This window comes from Chelonia mydas, chromosome 10 (genome assembly GCF_015237465.2).
Source record: "Chelonia mydas isolate rCheMyd1 chromosome 10, rCheMyd1.pri.v2, whole genome shotgun sequence".
Lineage (NCBI taxonomy): Eukaryota > Metazoa > Chordata > Testudines > Cheloniidae > Chelonia > Chelonia mydas.
In genome coordinates, this window is record NC_051250.2 from 9,908,793 (window position 1) to 9,930,910 (window position 22,118).

Here is a 22,118-nt window from a genome sequence, read left to right on the forward strand (position 1 = left end):
TCCCCCAATAAAGGAGGCTACCAAATGGCCCTTGAATAGCTTCTTCCTGGAATGACCCACTAAAAGACGACTTCATTAAGGGAGACAAGAACACCACTCATTCCCAGGCAGCAGTAGTGCTGCTTTTCACTGTTGCATTTGGTGACTAGATTGTGGCAATATGCAGACTAGAAAGAGATTAAGGATTAAGAGCTGTGCTGATGTTGCTAACCATTTGTGATCACACCATATCAGTATGCCACAAACAAAACTATTAAAAACCAAGTCGGAGAAGAAGTGGAGAGGCCAGAGCTCCTCCAATAAATCTGTGCACTTTAAAAAGGGTGCATCTTTTCTGTGCTTTTAATAAGACGTGGTGTAATTTCAAGGCTTGTACAGCGAATGCTCATGCCATTCAGACAGGTAACGAATTGATTCTTGAAGGTAAGCAGAGAAAACGTGGCTCCAGCTGTTCAGGTTTGGGCTTCTACCGGATACATTTAAACTCATGACCATCTTTATAAAAGCCATCAAGAAACAAATTTGCAGCTTCCACGGCATTTTGATTCTTACAGAAATAATTTTTTTTAAAAGACTAGCAATACCTGGCCCCTGAATTCAGAGAGAATATCTTGTCACCTCAACATTATACTAAACTGGGCTGTGCTTTCAAACCCACTTCAGAATAAAATGTTATTAACTCTAAGGAAACTAGCCAGCCCTACTGTGGATGTCATAGGAAATTATCCAGTACTCCAAATGAAATGGGGGTAACCTGGGGGGGTCATGGTGCTTGGAAACTTGGGAATAGTGACTTCCCGCAACCTGCCTCTACCACGATGGGAACCCTTTCCTCCAGACATAAACTTGCCACTTCTCAACAGCTCCTTTAGGCCAGGGAAGGACAGTCACATTCAGAGCTGTGGGTGGGAGAATCAGGAGAATGCAACTGAAGCTCAGAGCTGCTCTTTGCAGGAAGGCAAGGCAAGGCCAGAGGCACTATCAGGTAAAGCAAGCTCTCAGCTTACTTTTGGGGAGTTCATGTAGTGATGATGGCGATGAAGGGGCTGAGAACCACTTTGAGAAAACAAGAAATTTACAACCGACGAAGGAGGCGGAACTCGCGTTGCAAAGAAGGTGGGAAGGAAAGAGGGGGAGGGGGAGAGAGAAGGTTTTGGGTATGTCTATGCAGCAAAACAGCACCAGCTGACCAGGCTCTGAGACTCTCTGCCACTGCCCCCTCCCCCACGTAGACCTACCCAGCATGGGCACATGTCCTAAGGGTTAAGTCAAAATGTAGAATTCAGTATAGTTTAAAGCAAACACAATGCAGTGACTTGTCAATTTCCCAGAGTTCCTGGAATTCTCCTCGATATCCCCCAATAGCAACTGGCTAGGGGAAGTGTGCAGTTGCTCACACCCTTTAAAAAAAAAAAGTTCCAGAGATAAATAAAGGTTATTTTCCCAAACATATAGCTGTTCGTATTATAAGACTGATGCAAAAAAAGAAAAAAAAAAAAAAACCACCACCAAAAAAAAAAACACCACCAAAAAACCCCCCAAAGCCATGTGGTCTAAGATAATATTGTGCAGGATATAAATATTTTGTTAAGCAAATACTACAAAAGACACTGGATCTATTTTAGTACTACTGTAATTTTTACTGATAAAACTATAGATAATAGAACTTGGCACACTTTACTCTGTCTCAGTTCTACATTAGGCCATTGCTACTGAAGATAATTTGGAATACACCTCTTGGGTAGCAGAATAAATTTTGCAGCTTTCATTTCAAACCACTTCAAAAATTGATATGCGAGCTACAGACATGCATCATTCAAAAATACCAGTGAAATGCAGAATTTCTAACAATTTAGGAAAGGAAATAAATGGTATTTCCAATTGAAACTGCATGAAAGATTTAAGTATACCAGTTACGTAGACCCAAGCTGAAATTTGGCCAGGATACCAGGTGTTAATGCCCCCACTCTTACACAGACCACAAGTGACCCTTTAATAACCGTAAGTTCTCAGGATCTCAGTTTTACATCATTATCACAGACCATACCTCCAGTAACTTAGTTTCCTTTATACCAGTTGAGACATTGTAGAATTGTCAGATCACCACCTACTGAATCACGACCCCACTTCCTTGCACCAGATCTTCTACTCAAGTTCTACTAGGCCCAATCTTACTTTACTTGTAAGATCAGATGAGATGACATCCTGATGTGGTGTGAGCGTAGGTCACACTAATCCCTGTAATGGCCAGAATACCTTTTAAGTGTAGGACTCATTTCAGGCTGCAGTGAGCGTAAAATCTCAAAGTCAACATTTTTACTTCCCTGGGATTCACTAGTAGCATTATTTAAATCATGTCTATAGAAGCCTACACATTTAAGCTTTCTAGCATCCAATAAAATAAACTTATACAGGAATATGCATTTCTATATACTTTTCATCCATGGATACTAAAGTGCTGAGCAAATTTTATATCTGTCATATATAAATAATACATAAATGTGCTTGGCACTTTAATATCTATGGATGGAAAGTCTATATCTAAATTAAGCATCACAACCCCTCCTTAAATATTAGCCCCATTTTACAGTTAGGGAAACTGAAGCACGGAAAAGATACGTTTATTGGAAAGCTGGGAATAGAACACATTCCTGACTCCCAATGCCGTATATTTCCCAAAAGTATGGGCAGTTTATTTAGCCATTGTCGTCTAGCCAAGCGATGGTATCTTCAGAGGCGAGATGCAGTTCTTCTAAGCCACTGCTGAACCTAGTCAGCAGGCATTCATCGACAACGTGCATCATCATCTGTGTTGCGCCAAAGCTGCACAAAGGGCTGTCACGAAGGCCCCAGCGATACTGGTTGGCTGCACAGAGACCTTGCCCAGTCCGGAACCTGTTCAACAGGGACCAGTGACGACGGGGCAAGTCAAAACCAGGTGGGCAAATTGTGGGGTCGGTGACGAGGGACTAGTTGGGGATTATAACAGATATCCAGTCCTCTCGCCAGAGTGTTTCCGCCCTAATGTCCTGGCATGGCGGATGAGACCATAATGGCAACGTGACCGCAAATGTGCAGCTGGTGGTTTAAAAAGGTCATTGTGCAGCGGCAGGCTTGAGTTGGCGCATACTTTCTCCAGTAACTTGCCAGTGGCAACCTCTCGTCTGATATGAGGGGGAGCAATATTGCTCAGAACTGGAAGCCATGGGAGTGGAGTTGGATGCAGGGTACCGGAGATGACGCGCATGGTGGCATGTAACTGCGTATCCATCAGTTTGGTGTGTGACGATTGACTCCAAACTGGTGCGCAGTACTCCGCCACCGAATAAGAGGTGGCAAGAGCTCATGTCCACAAAGTTGGAGCATGAGCACCCCATGACGAACCTGCCAGTTTGCTAAGATGATTGTTGCACATCTAACTTTAGCTGCTGTCTTCTTCAGGTGGACATGGTAACAGCATGCGGTCTAAGGTCACACCTAGATAGACCGGTTCTACTTCATGCGCTGACCATTCGGATAAACATTCAGTTCTCAGGTTGCACTGGCGTGAAGAAGATGGAACAAACTGGAGACTGTTTTTATGACGCTTGGCTGGAAGCGCTAAGTCTTACAGTAGTCAGCTAACTTTATCATGTCCCGGTTTAAGGTGGTATCAAACTTGTGAAACATCTGGGCCTGGGTACTGCAACAGATGTCTGCGTAAATGAACTTTCATGACTCCGTTGTTGGCAGGTCATTGATGTAAAGGTTGAACAGGGTTGGAGACAGCACAGAGCCCTGGGGTAACCCATTGCTTTGTCATCTCCAAGCACTTGTCTTCTCCCCCATATGGACTCTGAACTGCCTATTGCAGAGGAACAGTTCAGCAATGCCTGTGACCCAAGTTATGTGCAGTAAGAGAACGTAACAAAGGCATGCTGGTGCTTAATGCCATTCCTTTCTATGGAGAAAGCTTCTGAAGCTTGAGCCCTCCAAATATTTGAGTCAGGTACTCAATGGATAAAGCACTTGTTTGTCTTCCTTGGGAGCAAAGCAAAATATCATCTTGGGCTCCTAAATGACTGTTTGCTAGACTTGGCACCTGCACTGCTAAGGGAGAGGGAAAAACTGGTTGAAATAAGGTGAACCAAACATGAACATATACATGTGTGCAGTGTTTGTGAAAGGAACCTGACAGACATTTCAGAGAATGAAATCCACAGAGCAGATACAGCAAAGACAGCAATGGAGCAATCTTCTCCTATGCTATGCTGGCAATCTGCCTTGCTCCTGTCTCTCTCTAAAAGTATGTCTACACTTAAAACACTATAGCAGCACAGCTGCGCCACTGCAGCACTTCAGTGTAGACTACCTATGTCGATAGGAGGGGCTCTCCCATCTGTATGGGTACTCCACCTCCCAGAGAGGCGGTAGCTAGGTCGATGGAAAAATTCTTCCGGCAACCTAGCACTGTCTACACCAGAGGTTAGATCGGTATAGCAACGTCTCTCAGGCGTGTGGACTTCTCATACCCTGAGAGACGTAGCTATACTGATGTAAGTTCCTAGTGTAGACCTGCCCTAAGTCTATGTCTACACTGCAGCTGGGCTGTGACTTGCAACTTGTGTAGACATATCCACACTAGCTTTAATTTAGCTAGCTTGCGAAAAACAGCAGTGAGGACAAAATGGAGTTGGCAGCACAAGTGAGTATGTATAGGGAGGAGGGGGAGGTGGGCTGCCGAAGCCTGCACCGCCACATCCTCAACCATTTTTCACAAGCTAGCTAGACTAAAGTTAGAGTGGGTATGTCTACACAAGCTGCGAATCACAGCCCAGTTGCAGAGTACACATAGCCTAAGAGAGGCAGGCAGTTCATGTCCATTCAGTACAAATGGAGAATTCTCATTTATGGCCAACTGCCAAGCTTTCCCTTTCTCCTTCTCCCCAAAACAGATATGGCAACTTGTTTTCTTTGGATATGCAACTTCATTTTCTGCAATTAAAAGTCACAGACACTATAATGTTCCATTCTGTGAGCCTCCATGAGAGGCACCAAACAATGTAGGAACCTTTTCACAAGAGATAAGCAAGCACTGGGTCAAAGTACAGTGCTTTGGCTTGCAAAATAACTGAGAACCAACAGTTTCCATGCTACACCAGTCAGATATAAGGGGCAAGGAATCCTCCGTCAACTTCTCCCTCCCAAGCCTCACACAGCCTAACCCTGAAACTATAACTCAAAGAAAGGCAGGTCCTTGCATGCTGCATATTTTAGACAAGCTTCAGAAATGTAATCATAAATGGTGAGGCTGCCAAACCAAACTGGATTTTGAAGCGAGGGACGTGTCTCGGAACAGGTCTGCCTGGTTAAATATCGAAGAAAAACAAATCAAAACAAGCCACAACCAGGGAAAGTTAAACTACCCACAAAGACTCAATCTCTTAGTACATCCCCTGCTCCAGTGGCTCCCCTTCTAAAAGGAAGTGAGATCACTCTGCCCTTGGAATTAATGAAGTCTTTATTCCAGTGCTGATCAGGAGAGACAGAAGGAAGAGGAAGTGCCTGTGTTGCTAGTGATACCTCTGCAGCTTCTTCTCTCACACATGGCCTCCATCTGAAACAAACCACGCACAGGAATTCCCAAGCCTGGTGAACCTTGCCAATATGATTTGTGCGTGTCTGGTTATTTGGCTTGCAGCTTGAACACCTGTTATTATTAATCATCCCTCCTACAATTCTGGGGAATCACCAAGTCACCATGCTGAATATTCTGTTCCCACAGAATACTGAATAACCAAGACAACACAAGAAGTCCACAAAATATCCATCTCAGAGTACTTCACTGACTGCAAACTGTTAATAGTGCTGGAGCAATGGAAAACTCACAGGAGATTCTGGAACATGTGGTATATGAATAGGTATAATGACTAGAACAGGATGAATAACTGGACAATTGAACTGGATGTTACCTTAGCTTTCCCCACCATGCACTTACAGGAATAAAACTTTAATTTGGATTAAATCCCAAGTGACCTGAAATAGATCAATTGTAGGGCTGATCTATATTCTGTCCAAGGCAACCAGGCTCTTACTAAGCTTGAGTTGGAAGAAAGGTACATCAAGCACTTTTCATACATGTATTACAACATTGCACATAATACTACTTGCATTCCTACAGCACTTCACGTTTGAACCACCATACACAATTTAATCTACAAAACACTTTTAGGAGGTAGCCATTACCCACATTTCACACATGGGGAAAAAAAATTGAGGCGGAGTGTTTAAGTGATTTCCCCAAGGCCACAAAGCAAGTCAGTGTCTGGGCCAAGATTAGAACTTAGTTCCTGAGTTCTACCCTCATCTTCATTCCATTACTAGAGCACACTGTCTCCCAACAGCACCGATCATTAACATTGCATTGTGAAAATATAAAAACGAGACTAGAATAAAAGCATCTGTACTGCCCATAATACTTTAGTATTTGCACAGTACACTTCATAATATGCAAGTCTCTGAAGATCTAGCAATTCAATTCATTCATGTTCCCCACTTTACTAGCCACATCCAATATTATTAAAAATGAATACATTTTTAAAATCCTATCTTTCATTATTTATGCCCGGTGTGGCCAAACTTACTGATCCTCTGAGCCACATTCGACAATCTTCAGAAGTTTGAGAGCTGGGGCAAGCCTGTCAGGGCTTGGGGCTTCAGCCCCGCAGGAGGTGCTTGCCGAGGCTCGGAGCTTCAGCCTTGCAGGGTGGAGGGTCTCAGAGCTTCAGCCCCACAGGAGGTGCCTGCCAGGGTTCGAGACTTCAGCCCTGCTCCTGCTGAAGCCCTGAGCCCTGGCAGGTGCCTTCCACAGGGCAGAAGCCCCGAGTTCCCCCCACCACCCTGCCGTGGGGCAGAAGCCCCGAGCTCCCTTCACCAGTAGGCAAAAAATGGGGAGGTGTGGGGGGCAGTGTTCCCTCTAATTTTTCCAACGCATGTGCAGAATGAATTTTGTTATGTGAACCAATATGTAGGTAATGTGACATCACTCCATATTGGTGCACATACAAAATTCATGTGGCGGGGGTTGGGCCTAGGGGTTCAGAGTGTGGGCTCTGGGGTGGGGCTGGGGATGAGGGGCTGAGGGCTAGGGGTGCAGGCTGTCCCGGGGCTATGACAGGGAGAGAGGACTCCCCCCAGCAGCACCTGGGCTGGGGGGACGAGGTGCTTCTCCCCGTCACGGGGAAGCTCTGGGGCTGGGGCCGCGGGATAAGTGTCTCTTCCCCATCCATGGCAGATCCAGGCCTTGGCTGGGGCCAAGGGAGGGGCTCCTCTTGCCCGTCTGCAGCAGGTTCGGGCCTGGGCTGGGGCAGCGGCACCTCTCCCCACGGTAGAAAAGCCACATGCAGCTCATGGGCCGCTGTTTGGCCACCACTGACTTATGCCATTAACTCACTCAATTTGGACAATGAGAATAGACTATTCGGTTTTCCTTCCTGCTGACAGTCATCTTACAGTTACATTTTTGGGTCCTCAGGCAATAACACAGCATATCCTTGTCTACACACAAACTTGCCACACCGTATAGACAATCATATTCTGGTATAAAGCGTGGCTTTTTTTTGGTTTAGCTTAAGATGATTGGGACCAGGTTTAAGTTAAACTTAAATAAGCCGCTCTTCTATCAAAATAAGTGTGCATACAGGGTTTTTCACTAGTTTAACAAATACTGGTTTAAATTTACAGCTTAGGTTATTCTCATGTAGACAAGACCTAATTCTCAAACTGTGGTCCACAGAGAACTTTCAGCTCTGCAGAGCAGCCTAACTGTGGTGAGACACTTCTAAACGCACAGGCTAGGATATTTCCTGCTCACTATAGCCCAATCGCCTAGGGTCTCCAGTCTTTTCAACCAAGTGAACTGAAAAATTCATGCCACTCTGCATCCAGCAGTAGTGCTTCGAATTCTTCATTTCAGGTGATTTGGGGTGTAAAGGTTACAAACTTTGTCACAGTTGAAACAAGAACAGCAGCTACAAGGGGGAAGACTTGCAATTGGAAGGTCAGGTGTCCATAATAAAGTCTGTTTTTAAGAAAGCAGACTACACAGTAAGAGAGTTTGAAAAATTGCAAGACAATACTTAGAACTAAATAAAAAAACCAGTAAAGTATTTTCCCTAAATTTCATGACCATTTTCACCAATTAGATTTTGTATACACTTTTTCTTTTTTTTAAAACAGTGTCCCTTTCAGCAACTGAAGTAAATGAGTACAAGACAGGACGCCAGAGGCTACTTTTACTCCTACACTGATTCACTGTTGACCCTGAAGCACTAACAGAACTGTCCCCGTTTTCCGAAATGCTGACAAAATTCCAAGTTTCAAAAAACAGAGTTAAGTTACTACTGGGTTATTAGTAACAAAGCCAGATTAAAATAAACGATTTAAACCATTTTTAATTGTGTCTCGAAGTGATGCTAAGTAGATGCTTGGGAAATAACTCCACACCAGACCTCAGCTCTAAGGCTTGTCTACACTACTAAGACAATCCAGTCTGAAGATCTGGTTACATGACCCTGAAAATGCGTTCATGGTGGATGAGAGTAATCTATGACATAACCAGGTCTTCTAATTCAGTCGGATTTTGCAGTATACTCAAAGAATTCAAGGGTTACAATAAGGTGTGTGGTATTACAAGATGAGGTCTGTAATGGAGCACCAGAGCTTGAAAGCCCTGCATCAAAGGTAGTCTCATAACTCCTGAGTTTATTGTGACAGTTAGGTGTATTTCACAGACTGAATTTAGCCTAAAAGCACATGTTCTCATCCACAGAGAAGTTATTCAGTGCCCTGAATCAACAAAAAAGGATTTTTTCTGCCTGACTCTGAGTGCCATGCTCTTATGGACAGGCTGTTTTATCAGCTTCCTATTGACAGAGACCTATCTGGGTTTCTTTTCTATCTTGGCACCAGCAAGGCAGAGCACAGCAGTGATTTTTAAAAGGGATTCGGAACTCAAACAGGAGGAAATAGCACCAGGGTCGGTCTCTCAGACTCTCACGGAGTCTGCTGCCTGGCAATACATCTTCCCTTGCAGCCATACAACTTCAAAACAGGATTCAACCACATTAGAGAGGGTAACTCCTGGAGACAAAGTACCCCTGACTCAGCAAAGAGTGGAATCATTTCCTCCTAGAAGCGAAAAGGAGGTCTCACACTGCAGAGCTGCTGAGATTGGCAGATTTGATTTTGTTTAAATAACGCTCATTCCCTCTCTAGGTGGTACACTTCTCGGAGAGAAAATAAATAGGCTGGAAAAAAAATCAGAGGCCTGCAACGGAGAACCTGCAGAGAAGCAAGCTAAAATGTAAACAAAGGCAGCAAGAGACAGCGATGAGGTCAGGAGGGCAGGGCGGGGCTTGTTTGTTTTGAGCAGTGCCTGTGTGTTTATTCCTACAGGTACCGTACCACAAACCCACACACAAAGTGTGGGAAGAATGGAGGGGGAGGGGCAGGGGCTACTTTCCAAAAAGGAAACAAACCCAACCTAGGATCTACCAACTACAACGATTTTCCATCGACCAATCAGAAAAGGGCAAGCCAAACTCACACCAAATTTGGAAAGTTAATACTGGAAAGGGAGGAGGGAGGGAGGGGAGCTGAGCTAATGAAAACCTCCTCCCAACACACGGAGCGAATAAACAGCGCGGGATGGGGAGTGGGCTCAAGCTCTGAGTTCTCTCCAGGCCTCAAAAATATATTCTTCAAAAGGGGCCAGAGGCGTTGCTGCAGCTAACAACCCAACACAGGGAGACAGAGGCCTGGGAGAAGGCCACACTGAGATTCGCATTCTGGAGATCCAGTTTATCTGCTCAGCGAAGAACATTCACTCTCTCAAGGAAAAAAACGCAGATCTCACTCACTTCCTGAAACACAAAAGACAGGATATGAGGGTGGAGAGAAGGAGGGGGTGAGGAGTAGAACAGGGATGTTTACAAACATGTCAGCTCCTCCCCAATAAGAGGAACACAAAACGAAAGGCAGTTGGGCAAGCAAAACCTCAGAAGTCTTTTGAGGTTTTTGAAGACACTACTGCATTTGCTTCTGCTAAGGCAAACGGATGCAAACATCAATCATCTTTGGTGAATCATCTCTGCTAGGGGCCGAGCAAAATTCAGCACTACTATTTTCACTCTCTCCCTACGCCAAAATAATAATAATAATAATAAAAAAATCTAGTGGAGTCATTTATCAGTTGCAGACATATACCAGAGTCAAAGGTGCACCCTCTGTTAGGAATGTAAGCCACACTGCGCTGCCTAACACACAAAATGACAATGGAAAACTAAGTACCATATGTTGGCAACGAAACTACCCTCCTCCAACTCCCCGCTGCAACTAGCTTCATTTAAGAGGCTGAATATAAACTAAAAATGCTGCCTGAACAGAGGATTCAAATCACACCCACCACCAGCACCCTCCTTCTTGAGTATTTATACTAAATAGCAATGCAACTTAGCAAAGAGGAAAAAGCTTACCCAAACAAGCAATATGCTTCCAATCCCAGGCAAAGCCAAACACTGCCTTCATGACATCCAAGTCATTCAAGTTTTAATATACTAACTGCGTTAGCACTAACAAGTAGGAGATCCATTGTGCACTACCACATTTTACAAATCAGTGAATAAGAAGAAAGAAGCCAAGGCTATTACATCAAACATACTTTGGTTGTTTTGACAACTATAGTATCTTCTATTGTACCCGTCAATGTATTGTACTATACTTTGGGCAAGTAAAGAAGCTTAGCATTACGAGATCTCACTTTGGCTCTTCACTATCAACTCTTGGCTGAGAAGCAAGAAAATAATTATTTGATTTTCTGATTAGCAAAGCTTCTGAACCTTTATTAATAATCTACGTAATAGAAAATACACATTTATTAACTCTCAGATCTCTGAAGTCTATCAGTGGGCCAAGTGTCTGACCAATATCGTTCCCTATCCTTACTGACTGGCTACCTTTACCCTAGCTTGAGGGAACCCATTGGCTCCAGTTTAAAAAAAATCTAAAAATATAACTTATGGAAATGGAAAGAAAATGTATAACAAATAATGCAACATAGCAGGCAAACACATTTATGCACATCTAGGGAGCACTTAATGGAACAGATCATCCCTAGACCATCAAAGAGGTTTCACTCTATGTCCTTTTCTCATTCTTTAATTTTAGTTCTACGCATTTATTATACTAATGATTTGAGATCTTAAATCTCTATCCCTCACCCCCAGGACTTTTCAATTAATCTTTAAATGGCTTCCATGATCTGGAATATCACACAGTCAAGTTATTTTTAATGGGGCATTTCATTGTATTGGGTAACCAATGCTAGGTTGGTGCTTGGAGAATGTGGATGGAATCTCTGGCAATGACAGGGAGGGAAGACCAGCACCTTCTCTGCATTCCATATCACAGGCACCTTACCTGATAGTGCCAGTGGGGGAGGGCAGGGGGCTGACCAAGCTCCGGAGATCCGGCTCCGGAATGTGTATCTTCAGAGGTGATATCTGAGGATAAAGCGGCCGAAGGGGAGGTGATGAAGCTTCCTCCTTCACTTCCTCTTTATGGTATAAAGATGTGAATTGGATCTTTATGACTGTGCTAGGGAATCGGAAAGTACACCTGCAAAAGGGAGGGGGAGGGGTGGAGAGAGAGAGAGAGAGAGGATCAATGTACTGAGCATAAACCAACTGGATGGAACATGCAAGTCCATGCAGAGAGGTACTCATTAATCTGTGTAGCACTAATGAATTAATACGGTAAGAGTTTAGACCTCTCTACAGCACTTTTCCTCCCAGAATCCTAAACCACACTTTTAACATTCATGAAGCCTACAGCACCCTGTGAGGATAAGTATTATTATGCCCATTTTATACATACATTAACTGAGGTTTTGAAAAGTTAAGTGATTTTGCCTTAGGCCAAGCAGTGAATCAATACAAACGGCCATCCTGGGACAGACCAAAGGTCCACCTAGCCCAGCATCCTGTCTTCCGACAGTGGCCAATGCCAGGTGCCCCAGAGAGAATGAACAGAACAGGTAATCATCAAGTGATCCATCCCCTGTCACCCATTCCCAGTTTCTGGCAAACAAAGGCTAGGGACACCATCCCTGCCCACCCTGGCTAATAGCCATTGATGGACCGATCCTCCATGTTGTTATCTAGTTCTTTTTTGAACCCTGTTATAGTCTTGCCCTTCACAACATCCTCTGGCAAAGGTTCCACAGGTTGAATGTGCATTATGTGAAGAAATGCTTCTTTTTTTTTAAACCTGCTGCCTACTAATTTCATTTGGTGGCCCCTAGTTCGTGTGTTACAGGAAGTAGTAAATAACACCTCCTTATTTACTTTGTTGGGTGTAGTTTCTTAGAATAACAGTTTTCATCGGATTACCAATAGGGATGTAACCAGTTAACCAGTAAGCATGAGTCTTACTGGTTAACCTGCCTTAACCATTAACCCCCAGCCTCGGCCAGCCCTGCGCCGCCCAGCCTCGCCTGGATTGGCCCCAGCCGTGCCGGCGGGATTGGCCCAGCCGCTTAATCAGTTAACTGTTTAAAAAAAATATTTTTTAATCATTTAAACTGTTAACTTTTAAATGGTATTTACATCCCTAGTTACCAAAAATACCTAATCACAATCAATACAAAGTAGAAGAGCCATAAGGACCAAAGACTGAGCAATAAGCATTTAACGCCTTTACAGTGTAATCTGGACAACTGTTATATGCAGCGTGAAAATTACAGAAAGTCAGTAACATCTCTCTGTTCATACCACAGCATGTTAGGCAAAATTTACCCAATAAACCGCATGAGGCAGTGTTAATGGGTTATCACTGATCAAACTGGTTTCTGATCAATAACAGAAGAGCTTATTTAGTGACAGATACTAACCCATACAGTCCAAAGGGAAGTGACTAATGCAGCCAGAACAGCACTCAGAAAGCCACCAAGACCTTGGTAGCATTCTTTCATTTTATCTAGCACACATTTTTGTCACAAACCTCAGTACAGCCCTAGAGAAGCATTGGGAATTCTGTGGGAAGTAAACTTTCTGGCATCTTCCATGTTTAAATGGAACTTTTTAATTTAGTGTTTTCAGGCTGTAAAAGTTAGTGTGATGCACATTTCACTTTACTGCACTTCTAATTAGGCAATAACGTATAATCAATACGAGCAGTCCATGGAGCACTGCATGACCATTTTTGCTTGTACCAGCATCAGGGAGGCAGGAGAGAAAGACAGGTTAGCAGGCTTCAGAGTGGAAAAAGTCAGCAGAATATAATTATGCGGAGGTCTTGTCTACAGTGAGAAAATGAGAGAATCTCCCACAATTTCTCTACCAGCGGTTTGGTGCAGCTTCACATGTGCTAGCAATGCCAGGAACACGAGAGTAGATTGGGCACCAGCATTGTAACGTTGGTGTTATTAAACCCTGCAGAATTAGAGGATATGGTGGTAAGAACACTTGTGAGCGATTTACACTAGTGTTTCTATTATTGCTAGTGCTGATGGCAGGAGAACAATTTGCTACTAGACACAATATGGAAGATTTATCTCAGTTTCTTAATGAAGACACAGCTCACTTCTCTTCAGGGTGCTTTTAAGGAATCAGCCATGAGTAGTGCAGAGTTAGCTTTCAGAGATGTGAAGCTCCTGCTCCTCCCCATTTCATCTCCCAAGTGAGTTTGCTCAGTATTCAGGAGCTTGGAAGCACAATGGCTCTGCTGAACGTGGCAGGAGCTTGTGTTGTATCGAATTCACTTCAGAGGCCCTGCCACCTGCACTCAATACATTAAATAGAAAATTAGCACCTGCAATACAACTCAGCCATGTTTATTTAACCTTTCAAGACATGCTCCCCTGCAGTTTTGCTGAGAGAGAGACCAATTTGACACAACAGACTTATTTCAACGATCTTTATTTCAGTGTTATGGAATTCTCTATGATAATACCAGATGCCCAGTCTGTCCCCTCATTTGTGTCAGGACTGGACTGAAGAAATATATGGTTACTAAAGCTTTTAGTGGTTCCAAGCTGTTGCTGATCTTAATAGGTTTAATTGTACACGGCCCGATGACATTATTGTGCAGGACAGGTATATATGAACAGCAGGGGTATATGCTAGACCTTCTGCTTCAGCCTCATCCCAATGAGCATCTGTGTGCCAGTATGACTTAATCCACTCCATCGTCTCACCTCATTTCTACAGGAATGGTCCTTAGAATAAGGAACTTCACTCACCCCGCTCAGCTTCTCCACTATTCAACACTGCTACTCTATCAGTAGTGTGTGTATTTTAGCCACTCTTAGCTCCTTGAGAGGGACCCCATGCCCTTCTTGTTTCCTTTTTACCATACTTCTTTGATTTGCCTTATATTTTTTAGGCTTTCTAGATAACTCTGCTTCGATTGCTGTTGTATATTAATGCTGCAGCTCCCCATCACAAATAAATATAAGTTAGTGTATGAACTATCCCACTATAAAGGTATGTTTAGATGAAGACCATTTAACATTGCTTTGGCTCTGAAGCCCTACCTGCAACAATCTGATTCAGTCACATGTCTTAGCCACACCCTCAAACTGGAAGGGAGGGGTGGAAACAGGAGGGCTGGGCCTACAGCATGAGTTAAAGATCAATCCATTTGCTGCTGTGATGATTTCATGTTAAGAACTGCAGGCTTCCCTCTCCACTGGAGCAGGACCCTGAGAACTACAACCAGTTTCAGCATCGTCTCCCTAGCTAGCACAGAGATGGATATTTTGTCAGAAAACTGTTACCAAAAAATCTGATAAGGTAGGTTTGCTTAATGCACTTTGACTTTTTTATATCTTTCCACAGCTGCACCTCCACCTAGGGTGACCAGATGTCCCAATTTTATAGAGACAGTCCCAATTTTTGGGTCTCTCTTATACAAGCTCTATTACCTCCCACCCGTCCCAATTTTTCACACTTGCTGTTTGGTCACCCTATCTCTCCACCAGTAGTAGACATGGCAGGAACTTGCTAGCCAAGATATGGTAATTAAATTGTCATAGAATCATAGAATATCAGGGTTGGAAGGGACCTCAGGAGGTCATCTAGTCCAACTCCCTGCTCAAAGCAGGACCAGTCCCCAATCAAATCATCCCAGCCAAGGCTTTGTCAAGCCTGACCTTAAAAACTTCCAAGGAAGGAGATTCTACCACCTCCCTAGGTAACGCATTCCAGTGTTTCACCACCCTCCTAGTGAAAAAGTTTTTCCTAATATCCAACCTAAACCTCCCCCACTGCAACTTGAGACCATTACTCCTTGTCCTGTCCTCTTCTACCACTGAGAATAGTCTAGAACCATCCTCTCTGGAACCACCTCTCAGGTAGTTGAAAGCAGCTATCAAATCCCCCCTCATTCTTCTCTTCCGCAGACTAAACAATCCCAGTTCCCTCAGCCTCTCCTCATAAGTCATGTGTTCCAGACCCCTAATCATTTTTGTTGCCCTTCGCTGGACTCTCTCCAATTTATCCACATCCTTCTTGTAGTGTGGGGCCCAAAACTGGACACAGTACTCCAGATGAGGCCTCACCAATGTCGAATAGAGGGGAACGATCACGTCCCTCAATCTGCTCGCTATGCCCCTACTTATACATCCCAAAATGCCATTGGCCTTCTTGGCAACAAGGGCACACTGCTGACTCATATCCAGCTTCTCGTCCACTGTCACCCCTAGGTCCTTTTCCGCAGAAAAATTGTGTCAAGTCCTATCCTCTAAATCAGATTAAAAAGCTGGTAGCTACTTTATGCTACAGAATACCATTACAGCTGCATCTTGCTACACACCTAAACATGGTTACAATTTTTTTCTAATGTAGCCAGGGCCTAAGGAATCAATGCCACCAGGAAGCATGCACCCCAGATTCCCATCAACCTCCACTGAGTTTGAGGTGAGTATCCTACAGTAGGATCAGGCCCTGAAGGAGAACATTGTGCCTAGAATTGCTGTTAAGGTTTGGTTCTGTTTGAGACTGCTAATATTGGCTAGTCTACCTGTATTACTGATTATTCACACTGTTTGCATACTGTTGTGAAGCACTAGCTCAAACATTCACTAATTATTATGGACCTGTGCTGGTGAGAAACCAGCTGGACAGCAAGCCTGTCAAATGTATGGGGTCTTCTTAAGTTTTCACCAGCAAAAGCTCTGAGTTTCCAATGATGTTGCAACTGAGTGCAGCTTTCCTCTGCCCCAACTAAACTTTTTGAACGTTCTCTTAGCTACTTTTCTTCCCTATCCCTGACACCAAAAAAGTTCACCCTAAATCTACACTGAAGTTTAGGATATGACATGGATTTATTTGAGAAGAAGGCAGAGAATGAGAGGTGGTGCTTGGATTTAAGCTTTCGCAAAGGAAGAGATAGGAGGGAAGAACACTCAGCACTAAATCAGGACTCTATGTTTATTTCTTTAAAAAAAAAAAATACCAAAAACAAATCTGTTAAAAAGCTTCAAATAAGTTACAGTATTTGATTCATACCGCACATCTCTTCAAGGACTCCTAACAGCCAATATTCTCTAACGTTTCCATCAAAAGAGACCACTTTGTGAAAGCACAGATTTAGACATAATATAACAGTGGCCTCCTTTAGATGCCTTTGGGAATTCCCAGTTGATATAGTTGCAGACCACATTTGTGCTCTGTAAAGCACTAAATTTTACTCAACACTTGCCACTGGAGGTAGTTATGTCCAGTAATAACTGGCCATATAACTATCTGCCAGTTAGTGGCAGACTGTTGCAACACACACCATAATTTACACCTTAATTTCCTGCAGGAGAGGGGTTCGTATGCCTTGCAATGACCAACAGTTGGTTCTTGTGTGTTTTAAAAAAAAAAAAAAAAAAAAAAACTAAACAGCTGGTTCTCTCCATCCCATTGCACCTCCAAAAAGTGCATAAAAGCAAGTTGAAGAAAACCGACTTCACTGCCTGCATAAATTCCGGAGTGGTTTCTATGCCCCTGCTGCACAAGGCAACAGATAGGCTACAATGATTGCATCCTGGAGATGGCTGCTGCCCCTGATTGCAGAGGTGTGGGTGCTGCTGCTACCACCACTGTGACAGACCCAGACCAGTGGGGTACAGGAGTCTGACAGAAGGCAAATACACTGGCCACTGGATGAACAGTTTTCTGTTCCCTGAGTGACCAGAGCAGGGGCTGCACTAGAACCATAAAGAACCTGCTAGAACCAATTAAGACAGGCAAGCTAATTAAGACACCTGGAGCCAATTAAGAACACACTAGAATCAATTATGGCAGGCAGACTAATCAGGACACCTGGTTTAAAAAGGACTTCCCATCAGTTAGGGGAGGGTGTGCTGCTGGAGGAATGAGGAGTACAAGCGTGATCAGGCTTCAGGAGGAAGATCCTGGGGTGAGGATAAAGAAGGAGTTGGGACGAGGCCATGGGGAAGTAGCCCAGGGAGTTGCAGCTGTCACGCAGCTGTTACAAGAGACACTGTAGACAGTTGCAATCCACAGGGCCCTAGGCTGGAACCCGGAGTAGAGGGCAGGCCCGGATTCCCCCCATCCCTCTCAACTCCCTATTTGAGAACAAGAGGAGGTGACCTGGACCTAGTGAGTCCCACCAGAGGGGAAGGTCCCTGGCCTAACCCCTGACCCTCTAGGTGGGTCAGCAGAGACTGCGGGGATTGTTCTCCTCCCTTTCCCCATGCCAGCCAGTGATGACGTTAGCTGAGTGAACGGCAGGTTTGAGCCACTAGCAAAAGTGGCCAAACTGAGAGCTGCCGTGAATCTCTGAGGAAAACAAATCTGCCAATAAGCGCAGGATCCACCAAGGCAGAGGAGGAACTTTGTCACACCACATAGAAAAGACAAGGCTTTTCAATAACTTCCTAGCCATTTCTCCTCACCCTGGACAACACAGAATACATCAAGGCAATGTTCATGTGGTGAACCAACGATAGCGACCACAAGCATTTCATCTACGTAAGATCTGCAAATAAAATGCTAGGAAATACTAGACTTTACATAAAACACTCACCCCCCCACCCAAAAGCAGACTGTAGGGGAAATTGTTTGAAAGTAAAGAAACCACAATGAAAGGTCTTTACCACTACATGATTCTATATTGAACTGAGACACATTAGACAACACACTTACATAGGCTAGAAAGAGGATATTACAGCCTTGGTTTCTTTCTTAAAGCACACTGTGTGGCATTCAAGACCCAACAGCTCCTGTTAAGCTCTGATGCGTAATGGAAAAGGGAAGATACATTAGAGATTAAAAGGGCCAGGAAATAACATTTGAAAGTAAAGATTAATAGAACTATTAATAATTCAAGTTAAACCACCACAAAAAGCCAGATGACAAAATGAAGAGACACTGACTGTGAAGGACTCTAGATTTAAAAAAACAGTGTTACAGTTTGTCAGATAGTAGGCACTGAAGGAAAAATACAAAACAGGAACAAAAATTTAAGGTAAACCGTAGGTAGGTCTAGTATACATTACTCGTCACCAGCAAGTCAGTACCACCTGTGCTTATCCTCCTTATCTTGTCATAGCATGTGATCCCATTGTACTCAGAAGGTCCAGAAACTGCAGGGATGGCTCCTGCCTTCTCTGGTGTCCCTCTCTCCAGCAGCATGGCTTCTGCAGGAGCTGCACTGCAATTGCCTACATCCACCCGTTTGCACACTAACAGCATCTGCATTTCAGAGTGGCACTATAATGGGGCTGGGGATGAACTGTATTTTATGCAATGCTTCATTATAAATATACTTTGGGGAACGGGATTGCAAAAAAAATAGTAATAATGGCATTTCTAGGGTTCACTTAGAATGGCAGGTAAAGGAATGAAGATCATGCCTGCTTTTTTAAATGGTGAGAATTTTAGTGCTTGCAAATAGTGCTGTGCTGATAGCCCTGAAGACTGAAATCTTCCCTTTATTCAAGTAAAATGAGCAATTCAGGCAGCAGCCATTCAATCTTCCTCTAACCACCCCACCAATGAGATTTAGCTCTGAGTTGAAGGACCACCTCTTAGGATGAAGAGGTGAACAGTCTCTAGAAGTGATCAATTCCTCAGTTTATATTAGCAAGGCCAGAGTGCCAATCACAGCAACAACTGTGATAACAGAGCCACTGTCATAACTAGTTGCAAGAGTTTTATTACAAGCCTTCTTAGAGTCATTAAAAAAAAAACAACAACCCTTAACTCTGCCTCCATAACTGTGCCTAACCTCAGTCCAAGGACCACAATCTTTTTACCCCTACCAATCTTTTTCATCAGATTCCAAGAATGCGTCTGTATGTTAATCTATCGCCTAAAATATCTGTTGAGTCATTGTGAAGTGATGGAAGCAACTCTTTGTTGAAGAGCTCTTTGTTCAGAATATCACCAGGCTGAATCATCACTGGGTTTTGCAGTCTCTTACCATCCAGTTTTTAAATTCTGGGACTTCGACTTTACAAGTTGCACCCATGGAACAACACAGGCTTTCAGCTATAGTTAGAACGTAAACTCCGGGCATAGGGACGTTGTTTTATTTCTATATCTAAGGACTTGTCTTTACTACTGGAAAATCAACACTGCTGGAATCGATGCAGCAGGGGTCGATTTAGCAGGTCTAGTGAAGACCCGCTAAATCGACAGCAGAGCACTCTCCAGTTGACCCCAGTACTCCACCTCCCCAAGAAGAGTAAGGTAAGTTGACTGGAGAGCGTCTCCCATCGACGCAGCGCAGTGAAGACACCAGGGTAAGTCAACCTTAGCTACGTCGACTCCAGCTATGTTATTCATGTAGCTGAAGTAGCGTAACTTAGGTCAACTTACCCCAGTAGTGAAGACAATTCCCTAAGGTACCAAGTACATTTATGGCACTATAAAAAAAATAAAGATCTTGTCTTCACTAGACTTTATATTTGTCAAGTTAATTATTCCAAGTTACGTTGAAATACCTGACACTTCTACAGGCTGGTGTGGACAGTCCCTGCACATTTATTCCAAGGTACCAACGATTTTCCTTTATTCATCCCCAGAATAAAAACCAACATTTGTAGCCTGGAACAACCATGTGGGGAGTGTCCCCAGAAGCCTTTACAAAGGAGTTAAACACTATAAGATAACTGGAATTCTATTAATTTGAGATAATAATCTAGTGAATAGCAGGAAAATTTAGTCAGGCCTATCTATGAAAATTAATTTTCCCACAAATTAGGAGATCGCAATCTATTTCCTGTTCCTATAGTGTAAAGGAACAATCTAAAAGGAGATGCCTCAATCAATGCAAAGGAAGAACTACTGGTAAAATTTAGGCATCAGCATGCCCAGTGCCAACCTAATGAAACTTCAATGATCTGCCTCACTTTGGCCCAAGTACGAAGCTATCCCTTGAAGTGCTGCCTCCATTTTTGAGAACTAATATTTCAGATTAACATTATTTGCTGAAACTAGATTGTAACAATGCTTTTGATCATTAGAAAAGAGGTAAACCGTGCATGCTCAGTACGTCATTTGATAATTGACAACTGTTGATTTACAATTATCTTATTCTGTATATGTAAAATAATTTGTCCTTTTTATGACTAGAGTACATCCAAGCTTCAGCTTTTAAAACCCAATGTAGTTTGTGCTATTTGAATCCAAAAAGGGTCAAACTTTTTGCATTTCAGTAATTCTCACAGCCAAACCAAATTTTGTCTAACTTGGCAAAAATAAACTTGCTCTCAGCCTCAGTCTAAGCATGGACAGCATTATCCCAGAAAGGATTATTTCTGCCAAAGTTATAACTGTCTTAAACCAGGAGGGGTGCAGTGAAGCCACTTCTTCAACTTTAAATAAAGCTTCTTTAGCTGGACACTATAATGAATGTTAGTAGATAACTATAGTGCAAACACATAGCAGGATAGCTCTTCAGAGGCTTGCTGTATGTAATATATGGGAGAGTAGTGTTCAAACACCTGGTTTTACATAGATACCTTCCCAGTCCTTTTGTTTTTTTTCTCCAAACAGAAATTTTTATTCAAACCCTTTTCATTCCCAAGACTTATTTCATCTACAATACCTGTGAGAAACTAAGTCATCTACTTAACTCAATTTATTTCTCTCTTGAGTGAAAAGCTCATTTGTATATATATGGGGTCAAATGCTGGGAAGGAGAAACAAAGACAAGGGACCATTGTGTGTATTTAACTACAGATAAACCCAAGGTAATAAATAAGGCATGTGCCTATCACCATGATCAGTTTATCTGTATGCTGTATCTGTTTCCCATGTGTTTTTTTATATTGGATGTTTCTTCAGGGCAGGGACAGTGTCATCCTCTGGATTTGGAAAGTACTTAACAAAATTGTGGAAGCAGCCAAAATGCAATAACACCCAGAGGCAAAGGTCCAAGACTTTTTTACCACTACTTCCACTCTCACTCACCTTCCCTAACTCTTCATGTCCAGATTTAAACAGAAACCCTAACTATTCGTCTGAAAGTATAATGAAGTAAACACTCGTTCCATGGGTAAGTCAGTGACAGATAGGAAATGGAATCATAACTTCAGTGGTGTCACCCTCTGTGATGCGGAAGGGGGGGCAAAATAAATTGCTTCTCCACCATCCCCTGGCTCCCAGCTCCAGGCCCTCCAGTTACTGGAAATGTTGAGATTGGTATAATTTGAAAGCCCTTTCTCCTGTGGACACAATGCTATCAAACATGACAAACCTAGAATAATTATGTAGATATATTTCTAAGACTGTTTAAAAAAAATCAACCTTTTTAATTATACTTTAACACAGGAATGCATTGCTTAGATTAAAAAAATAAAAATAAAAAGACATTGACCTTTGGTAATCCCAGGGAAGTTAGCTTTGACATGTAGGACTGAAAACATTATATTCAACAAAGTCACCGTCTCGGTCTAGGGCACCACTGCTAGAAACATTGATCCTTGTCTGCATCACACTACCATTTCTCTGTACAAGGCAGGCTACTGACCAAACATTTGCAAGTTGGCAAGCATCTGGTCTTTGCACATGAGCATTTGATTAGCTGAAGAATTGATTTGGGAGTGTATGGTATTTCACATA

General features: G+C 43.1%; 1 protein-coding gene across 4 annotated transcripts in view; it reads right to left on the reverse strand.

Moving 5' to 3' along the window:
- The window catches only part of FOXK1 (forkhead box K1), a 72,728-nt gene that overhangs the window by 15,424 nt on the left and 35,186 nt on the right, over positions 1 to 22,118 (reverse strand). For 2 of the 4 annotated variants that reach the window (XM_037910695.2, XM_037910694.2), the window contains exon 2: positions 11,458 to 11,655. The exons of 1 other annotated variant lie outside the window; for it this stretch is intronic. In XM_037910695.2, the coding sequence (XP_037766623.1) occupies positions 11,458 to 11,655 (198 nt within the window). Of the gene's footprint in view, positions 1 to 11,457; positions 11,656 to 18,194; positions 18,282 to 22,118 lie in introns of those variants that run through there. One more of the 4 variants, XM_037910696.2, reaches the window with a different exon arrangement.